The sequence below is a fragment of the Solea solea genome, chromosome 12 (genome assembly GCF_958295425.1).
Source record: "Solea solea chromosome 12, fSolSol10.1, whole genome shotgun sequence".
NCBI lineage: Eukaryota > Metazoa > Chordata > Actinopteri > Pleuronectiformes > Soleidae > Solea > Solea solea.
The window spans coordinates 16,301,364-16,312,038 of NC_081145.1; the positions used below are offsets into that span (position 1 = coordinate 16,301,364).

The window sequence follows — 10,675 nt, forward strand, 5'->3', positions numbered from 1 at the left end:
AATGTCATAGTATAGTATGTCTTCCAAAATTTGACAAAAATGTCATAGTATAGTATGTCATCCAAAATCTGACAAAAATGTCATAGTATAGTATGTCGTCCAAAATCTGACAAAAATGTCATAGTTTAGTATGTCGTCCAAAATTTGACCAAAATGTCATAGTATAGTATGTCGTCCAAAATTTGACCAAAATGTCATAGTATAGTATGTCGTCCAAAATCTGACCAAAATGTCATAGTTTAGTATGTCGTCCAAAATTTGACCAAAATGTCATAGTGTTGTATGTCTTCCAAAATTTGACAAAAATGTCATAGTATAGTATGTCATCCAAAATCTGACAAAAATGTCATAGTATAGTATGTCGTCCAAAATCTGACAAAAATGTCATAGTATAGTATGTCGTCCAAAATGAGACAGAAATGTCATAGTATAGTATGTCGTCCAAAATTTGACCAAAATGTCATAGTATAGTATGTCTTCCAAAATTTGACAAAAATGTCATAGTATAGTATGTCATCCAAAATCTGACAAAAATGTCATAGTATAGTATGTCGTCCAAAATCTGACAAAAATGTCATAGTATAGTATGTCGTCCAAAATTTGGCAAAAATGTCATAGTTTAGTATGTCGTCCAAAATTTGACCAAAATGTCATAGTATAGTATGTCATCCAAAATCTGACAAAAATGTCATAGTATAGTATGTCGTCCAAAATGAGACAGAAATGTCATAGTATAGTATGTCGTCCAAAATCTGACAAAAATGTCATAGTATAGTATGCCGTCCAAAATGAGACAGAAATGTCATTGTATAGTATATCGTCCAAAATTTGACCAAAATGTCATAGTATAGTATGTCGTCCAAAATGAGACAGAAATGTCATAGTATAGTATGTCGTCCAAAATCTGACAAAAATGTCATAGTATAGTATGTCGTCCAAAATCTGACAAAAATGTCATAGTACAGTATGTCGTCCAAAATTTGACAAAAATGTCATAGTACAGTATGTCGTCCAAAATTTGACAAAAATGTCATAGTTTAGTATGTCGGACGATTTTGGACGACATACTATAGTATGACTTTTTTGACAAGAAAGTCACTATGTTGTTGGAGAGAACATTCAAAAAATTAGCATTAAGACCACTGCTACAACCAGGGCTCGCACCCCTGTCCTAAGAATGAAAGGCAAGAGAACTAACCACTACACCAACTGTGGGAATTGTATTGACATGGTATGTTGTTCAAAAGGACTGAAAAAAGTCATAGTATAGTATGTCGTCCAAAATGAGACAAAAATATCATAGTATAGTATGTCTTCCAAAATTTGACAAAAATGTCATAGTATAGTATGTCGTCCAAAATCTGACAAAAAAGTCATAGTATAGTATGTCATCCAAAATTTGACAAAAATGTCATAGTTTAGTATGTCGTCCAAAATTTGACCAAAATGTCATAGTATTGTATGTCGTCCAAAATTTGACAAAAATGTCATAGTATAGTATGTCGTCCAAAATCTGACAAAAATGTCATAGTTTAGTATGTCATCCAAAATGAGACAGAAATGTCATAGTTTAGTATGTCGTCCAAAATTTGACCAAAATGTCATAGTATAGTATGTCGTCCAAAATGAGACCAAAATGTCACAGTATAGTATGTCGTCCAAAATCTGACAAAAATGTCATAGTATAGTATGTCGTCCAAAATGAGACAAAAATGTCATAGTATAGTATGTCGTCCAAAATGAGACAGAAATGTCATAGTATAGTATGTCGTCCAAAATCTGACAAAAATGTCATAGTATAGTATGTCGTCCAAAATCTGACAAAAATGTCATAGTATAGTATGTCGTCCAAAATGAGACAGAAATGTCATAGTATAGTATGTCGTCCAAAATCTGACAAAAATGTCATAGTTTAGTATGTCGTCCAAAATTTGACCAAAATGTCATAGTATAGTATGTCGTCCAAAATGAGACCAAAATGTCATAGTATAGTATGTCGTCCAAAATCTGACAAAAATGTCATAGTATAGTATGTCGTCCAAAATGAGACAGAAATGTCATAGTATAGTATGTCGTCCAAAATCTGACAAAAATGTCATAGTATAGTATGTCGTCCAAAATTTGACAAAAATGTCATAGTATAGTATGTCGTCCAAAATGAGACAAAAATGTCATAGTATAGTATGTCGTCCAAAATGAGACAGAAATGTCATAGTTTAGTATGTCGTCCAAAATTTGACCAAAATGTCATAGTATAGTATGTCGTCCAAAATGAGACCAAAATGTCATAGTATAGTATGTCGTCCAAAATCTGACAAAAATGTCATAGTATAGTATGTCGTCCAAAATGAGACAAAAATGTCATAGTATAGTATGTCGTCCAAAATGAGACAGAAATGTCATAGTATAGTATGTCGTCCAAAATGAGACCAAAATGTCATAGTATAGTATGTCGTCCAAAATCTGACAAAAATGTCATAGTATAGTATGTCGTCCAAAATGAGACAAAAATGTCATAGTATAGTATGTCGTCCAAAATGAGACAGAAATGTCATAGTATAGTATGTCGTCCAAAATCTGACAAAAATGTCATAGTATAGTATGTCGTCCAAAATCTGACAAAAATGTCATAGTATAGTATGTCGTCCAAAATGAGACAGAAATGTCATAGTATAGTATGTCGTCCAAAATCTGACAAAAATGTCATAGTATAGTATGTCGTCCAAAATTTGACAAAAATGTCATAGTATAGTATGTCTTCCAAAATTTGACAAAAATGTCATAGTATAGTATGTCTTCCAAAATTTGACAAAAATGTCATAGTATAGCATGTCGTCCAAAATTTGACAAAAATGTCATAGTATAGTATGTCGTCCAAAATTAGACAGAAATGTCATAGTATAGTATGTCGTCCAAAATCTGACAAAAATGTCATAATATAGTATGTCGTCCAAAATCTGACAAAAATGTCATAGTATAGTATGTCGTCCAAAATGAGACAGAAATGTCATAGTATAGTATGTCGTCCAAAATCTGACAAAAATGTCATAGTATAGTATGTCGTCCAAAATTTGACCAAAATGTCATAGTATAGTATGTCGTCCAAAATTTGACAAAAATGTCATAGTATAGTATGTCGTCCAAAATCTGACAAAAATGTCATAGTATAGTATGTCGTCCAAAATGAGACAGAAATGTCATAGTATAGTATGTCGTCCAAAATCTGACAAAAATGTCATAGTATAGTATGTCGTCCAAAATTTGACCAAAATGTCATAGTATAGTATGTCTTCCAAAATTTGACAAAAATGTCATAGTATAGTATGTCTTCCAAAATTTGACAAAAATGTCATAGTATAGCATGTCGTCCAAAATGAGACAAAAATGTCATAGTATAGTATGTCGTCCAAAATCTGACAAAAATGTCATAGTATAGTATGTCGTCCAAAATGAGACAGAAATGTCATAGTATAGTATGTCGTCCAAAATCTGACAAAAATGTCATAGTATAGTATGTCGTCCAAAATCTGACAAAAATGTCATAGTATAGTATGTCGTCCAAAATGAGACCAAAATGTCATAGTATAGTATGTCGTCCAAAATCTGACAAAAATGTCATAGTATAGTATGTCGTCCAAAATGAGACAAAAATGTCATAGTATAGCATGTCGTCCAAAATGAGACAGAAATGTCATAGTATAGTATGTCGTCCAAAATCTGACAAAAATGTCATAGTATAGTATGTCGTCCAAAATGAGACAGAAATGTCATAGTATAGTATGTCGTCCAAAATCTGACAAAAAACTCATACTATAGTATGTCGTCCGAAATCAGTCAAAAAAGTCATACTATAGTATGTCATCCAAAATCAGTCAAAAAAAGTCATAGTACAGTATGTCGTCCAAAATCAGTCGAAAAAGTCATAGTATTGTATGTCTTCCAAATTCATTCAAAAAAGTCATACTATAGTATGTCGTCCGAAATCAGTCAAAAAAGTCATACTATAGTATGTAGTTAGAAATCAGTCAAAAAAGTCATACTATAGTATGTCGTCCAAAATCAGTTAAAAAAGACATACATATTTGGAGACCTGACTGTTATGGTGGTGTAGTGGTTAGTCGGTCTTAATAATATTACTGTTGCAAGAATGTGCTGGGTTCAATCCCAAGTTTCGGATATTTTTGCTAAACTTTGTCTAAATTATGACATTTTTGCCACATTTTGGACGACATACTAAACTATGACATTTTGATCAAATTTTGGACAACATACTAAACTATGACATTTTTGCCACATTTTGGACGACATACTAAACTATGACATTTTTGCCATTTTTTGGACGACATACTAAACTATGACATTTTGGTCAAATTTTGGACGACATACTAAACTATGACAGTTTTGCCACATTTTGGACGACATACTAAACTATGACATTTTTGCCACATTTTGGACGACATACTAAACTATGACATTTTTGCCACATTTTGGACGACATACTAAACTATGACATTTTTGCCACATTTTGGATGACATACTAAACTATGACATTTTTGCCACATTTTGGACGACATACTAAACTATGACATTTTGGTCAAATTTTGGACGACATACTAAACTATGACATTTTGGTCAAATTTTGGACAACATACTAAACTATGACATTTTTGCCACATTTTGGACGACATACTAAACTATGACATTTTGATCAAATTTTGGACAACATACTAAACTATGACATTTTTGCCACATTTTGGACGACATACTAAACTATGACATTTTTGCCACATTTTGGACGACATACTAAACTATGACATTTTGGTCAAATTTTGGACGACATACTAAACTATGACAGTTTTGCCACATTTTGGACGACATACTAAACTATGACATTTTTGCCACATTTTGGACGACATACTAAACTATGACATTTTTGCCACATTTTGGACGACATACTAAACTATGACATTTTTGCCACATTTTGGACGACATACTAAACTATGACATTTTTGCCACATTTTGGACGACATACTAAACTATGACATTTTGGGCAAATTTTGGACGACATACTAAACTATGACATTTTGGTCAAATTTTGGACAACATACTAAACTATGACATTTTTGCCACATTTTGGACGACATACTAAACTATGACATTTTGGTCAAATTTTGGACGACATACTAAACTATGACATTTTGGTCAAATTTTGGACGACATACTAAACTATGACATTTTGGTCAAATTTTGGACAACATACTAAACTATGACATTTTTGCCACATTTTGGACGACATACTAAACTATGACATTTTTGCCACATTTTGGACGACATACTAAACTATGACATTTTGGTCAAATTTTGGACGACATACTAAACTATGACATTTTTGCCACATTTTGGACGACATACTAAACGATGACATTTTTGCCACATTTTGGACGACATACTAAACTATGACATTTTGGTCAAATTTTGGACGACATACTAAACTATGACATTTTTGCCACATTTTGGACGACATACTAAACTATGACATTTTTGCCACATTTTGGACGACATACTAAACTATGACATTTTGGTCAAATTTTGGACGACATACTAAACTATGACATTTTTGCCACATTTTGGACGACATACTAAACGATGACATTTTTGCCACATTTTGGACGACATACTAAACTATGACATTTTTGCCACATTTTGGACGACATACTAAACTATGACATTTTTGCCACATTTTGGACGACATACTAAACGATGACATTTTTGCCACATTTTGGACGACATACTAAACTATGACATTTTTGCCACATTTTGGACGACATACTAAACTATGACATTTTGGTTAAATTTTGGACGACATACTAAACTATGACATTTTTGCCACATTTTGGACGACATACTAAACTATGACATTTTGGTCAAATTTTGGACGACATACTAAACTATGACATTTTGGTCAAATTTTGGACGACATACTAAACTATGAGATTTTTGCCACATTTTGGACGACATACTGAACAATGAGATTTTTGCCACATTTTGGACGACATACTGAACAATGAGATTTTTGCCACATTTTGGACGACATACTAAACTATGACATTTTTGCCACATTTCGGACGACATACTAAACTATGACATTTTGGTCAAATTTTGGACGACATACTATACTATGACATTTTTACCACATTTTGGACAGCATACTATACTATGACATTTTGGTAACTACATAATAAAATCTGAAAACATGGATTGAACCTGCATTCTAGTGAGAACTCTAGGTTCTCACTAGAATGCCTTGCAGCAGCAGGCATTAATTGTAGCTGGTGAGGGCAAGTGAGTTGCTTGCCAAGTCTCAGTGTTTCTCAAGAAAGACAAACGACATTGTTCCGGGAGCACATACCAGCTTCCCTGCCAAATCCCTGCCAGCTGGACTGAAATTTCAGCCATGTAATGGAAGCAGGAGCAGAGCAGGGCCTGACAAAAGATGACATTGGCTTGGAAGTTTTGGGCAATGACGCTCAGGGGTATTCCATTATGTGGCTGTCACACAGCATTAGGCGAGAGAGCAAACACTTTCATGTGTGGATTACCACTTACCCAGTGGAGATAACAGATATTTGCCTTAGCTAATCCATTCCTCTATTGATTTTTGTCCCCCTGTAATAACTTCTTGCAAGCAAGCACATTTTAATAAATGCAAGAATGCTGACATGTAAAATGCTGGAACAACAGGCAGTGTTTGACACGGATTAAGCGGCTTAAAGTAGTTCTCGTACAAATGAGAGATGTAAAGATCATTCTTTGCAACTTTATTTATTATCACCAACTTATTTACGGTGATATTAGGAAATAAAATTCCGACGAGATAAGGACATACATTTGTGAATGCTGTAAATGCTGTTTCAAAACTATCAACACACCGTTTCTCTCTGATATGTTACTATCTACACAGCCCGAACACTATTTTTAGTCGACCAAACAAAGGAGTATTAAAACACAAATGAAATGCTTATTCTTAAGCCAGTTGCACAGACATGGTTAAAGAATATCACTTCCACAGCATATTAGATAAGTCACATCACATTTAAAGATTTACATTGTCACTATACCTTACATATTGCATTTTTACAGTGATAAAATGACATTGATTAAAAATGTAGAATAAAGTTTCTTGATATTGGTTCAGTTGTATTGGGTCACAATAACAGGTCCATGTTTCAGGTTAATTTAGCTGTTTGATGTGGACTCTTGGTCCTTGGTTTGGGCACAGGCGAAGGTTGTTTTGTCTCAGCAGCTGTGGGCAGATCCAGAGGTGTGCCTCCACTCTGAGCGTCAGGCGAAGGTTGTTTTGTCTCAGCAGCTGTGGGCAGATCCAGAGGTGTGCCTCCACTCTGAGCGTCAGGCTGAGACACTTCCTGGTAACAGGCTTTCAGTGAAGGCTGATGGCTTGGAAGAGTAGTGTTCTCAGTCGGGTGCATCGTCTCATAGTCGGGGCTGATGGACCCTGACCCTCGCTTGTTTAGAGAAAGCATTCTGACGTCACCTTTTCCTGTGAGTGTCTTTTGTGTTTTATTACGTCTGTGGCAGCAACATAATGTGATGGTGATGATGAGCAAAAGCACAATCAGAGTCAATCCTCCTGCTAAGGCTAGCACAACAGTCGCAGGTTTAAAACAGAGCTCCTTTGATTGTGGAGATGGTGATGGACTTTTACAGGCTGGACAAACAGTATCACTCCTCTCTTTGCTGACATTGTTTGCCACACTGCATGTGAAGTTCCTCACTCCTTTCAAGTGAGCCAGTGATATACTCAAAGTTTGTCTTTCTTCACCTTGCAGTGTCTTGTCATCAAGTGTCCATGAGAACAACAAACCCTGGGGTTTGGCTACATTGCAGTTTAGATTAACAGCACCGGACTTGAAGTCACAGACATAAGTGAGTTTAGGTTTTGATACCTTGTTCAGGACACAGAGACGGACGATCCACGATTGGGCAAAAGTACCATTTGGATGCAGTAGATGTGCTTGGTAATCTCCTGCACTCGAGAACTGTACGGCCTTTAACTGAAGATCTCCGGTTGCAGAAACGTCCCCTGTCTTTCCAACAGACACTCTGCCTTTCTCTCTGTAGAAGATTATTGTCTTATTGTGAGTCCACCTCAGGATGTGTTTGTTTGTCAGTCCCTTGTAGACGAGAGGCAGAGTCCGACTCTGTCCAACTGCAGCATAGAGGTCGCAGGCTTCCTTGTTTGCTGCGGAGAGCTTGATGTGTCCTGAAAGAATAACGATACCAAGTGTGGCAGCAAAACACGCCATTATATAAGAGGAGAGACTGGAATGTCTTGTCTGAATTTTAACACTAATCTATTTAGGCAGTGATCGAGAAGCAGACCCTATCAAGATTAGACCTCACGTTTGCAACTTCACCCACAACTGCCACTCCAATAATAAACTTCATGCCCATCAAGAGAAGTAAAGCCTCAGGAGGAAGGAAACGCTATTAACCAAGAGTCTACTTTCAGTTCCCTGAAGTTGATAAACGTCATGTGTAAACTAACATTTTCCATCGCTGTTACACTCACAGGAATATGTCTTTAGAAATATATGGCTGATGTACATAAGTCAGTGTCTCATTCAGCGTGACCTGATGACAACACAGTTGTGGTCAAAAGATTTCTTAAAAAAAAACATTAAACGGAATGTGACATTTGTTTTACTTCTGTTTTTAAAAAGCCCATTTTCAATTTCACAAATTGTGAAATGCAGCTTGAATTTCCTGTTCGTTAATTTTAGATTTGATATTTTGTTCAATTTTTATTTTTGTGTAAAACAAAGAAAGAGCACAACAGTGGTTTTCTTTTCAATAATAATATTGAATAATAATAATATTCACAGGCTCTGGGCAAATCCAGTCAAATTCTGACATCAATTGTTCAGTGGGTATAATCCAGAAAGTCTGCAAGTGACAGTTCATTTCAGCTCCCCCAGGTTTTTAATTTGCTGAATCTAAAACTATCATAACATTTTTTCACATTATTAAATAAACATTTTGCTTTTAAATATACCCAACCATTATAATCAAGTACGCTTTCAGTAAATCCCTCACAGCCTTTCCAGTAAACCTCTCATTGTTTAGTGAAACAATTCATGGCACAAACAACCCTCCAATGTACAAATGTAACTATGTTGGCTCAGGTACTACGATGAGTTCATTTTTGCATCCCCACAACTATAATTCCATGCTATTAGCAATGATTCACACTGTCCTGTGCGTCTCAACACCTTCAAAGAAACCCACAACAAGAAGAACACCTGTTTCTCTTGGTCTCGCCATCATTACACTTTTTTGCCTAGGGAAAAGATTGATGTAACGTGCTAGCTATTCGGAAGGGGGTGTACTGAGAACTGAGTGCAATGAATTCCTACTTACAAATGTTGTAAAGATTATATCTTAAAGGATTTTCTCCGCCGACTCAAACAGGAACATGTGTGTGCTGTGCGTGCCTAGTTGAAAGCAGCAGGTTCACAAATCCAAGTTTTAAAAAGAGGTGCAGACCTGCGACATGCTTGTGTTTTACATCATTGCTGACCTCAGTCACAGACGGTACCTTGTCCCATCTCTGCACCTTTTCCAATCAACGTCTGAAGAACCACTTCCATCGTGCAGAACCTGGCACCAGAAGCTAACACAAATGCAGCAAAGGTTGTCGGATGCAACAGTTTCCTGACCCGGCTTTGCACTGTTTCAGCGCTTCCCCACTTCCTAATCGAGTTAGCACAAGAAAAATGAGTTGAGAAATGGTCTTTGTACATGGTTCCAGTTTTTCGATGGACTCAGATTTCACTCATAAATAACAGCACATTATGGGGACAATTGCTGTGCAGGGGATAATACATTCTGTGGGTTTCAGGGCTGTTTCGTTTTCCAACTGATTCATCACATTGCTTGCTTTAAGGTCAAACCACTGACTTTAGTGTTTAACTCAAGAAACTTTGCATTCACATCTGGTAAACCATGCAGCCATTTTCATATAGTGTACCACGCTGCACTCTCAAGAAGAATGTCCCTACGGTTCAACGTCAACACATAGAATGAACTGGACTAGAAGCAGCACAATAAAAAAAACACAATTACAATTTGATTACAATTTACTGAAAATAAAGTTTTCTCCTTATAGCTTCTCGATTGATAAATTCATTTTAATTTATCACAAAAGAAATGTTTATCATTATAGTTTTTTTTCACAAGAAAATATAAATGGTAATTATACATTTAAAGTGCAATATAGTAATAGCAAAACAGGTCACATGCAGTTCAGTTCAGTGAAAGAAGAAGAAAACTCTGATTCTATTCACTTCTTCTATTATTGCCATGCTGTTTCCTCACACTAGTAGATGGATGTAAGAGTTGGAGAAGAGGAAGTGAGCTGTGGTGAAAACTGAATCTTCTTTACGTTTCTACAGCATCTACAGCTACGAGATAGACGAGAGCTAGATAATACAGAAAAAGAACAATTTTCCCCTCATCGATTCATTACTGACATGATTGAAGCTTACTAACCTCTTAACAGAACACAAATTGGCAAAATGGCAAAAATGTTGATCCTCTGCCAGTTTCATCACTGTTAAAAATGGTGCAAGGTCTTGTGCAATGGCAGCTTGCTTAC

The 10,675-nt window shown here is 35.7% G+C and overlaps 1 protein-coding gene across 1 annotated transcript; it reads right to left on the reverse strand.

Moving 5' to 3' along the window:
* Positions 1–6,801: 6,801 nt before the first annotated feature.
* On the reverse strand, positions 6,802–8,712 carry LOC131470206 (uncharacterized). The gene has a single exon (XM_058645872.1). The coding sequence runs from the start codon at positions 8,322–8,324 to the stop codon at positions 7,227–7,229; it is 1,098 nt and encodes a 365-aa protein (XP_058501855.1). The 5' UTR covers positions 8,325–8,712; the 3' UTR covers positions 6,802–7,226.
* Positions 8,713–10,675: the final 1,963 nt, after the last annotated feature.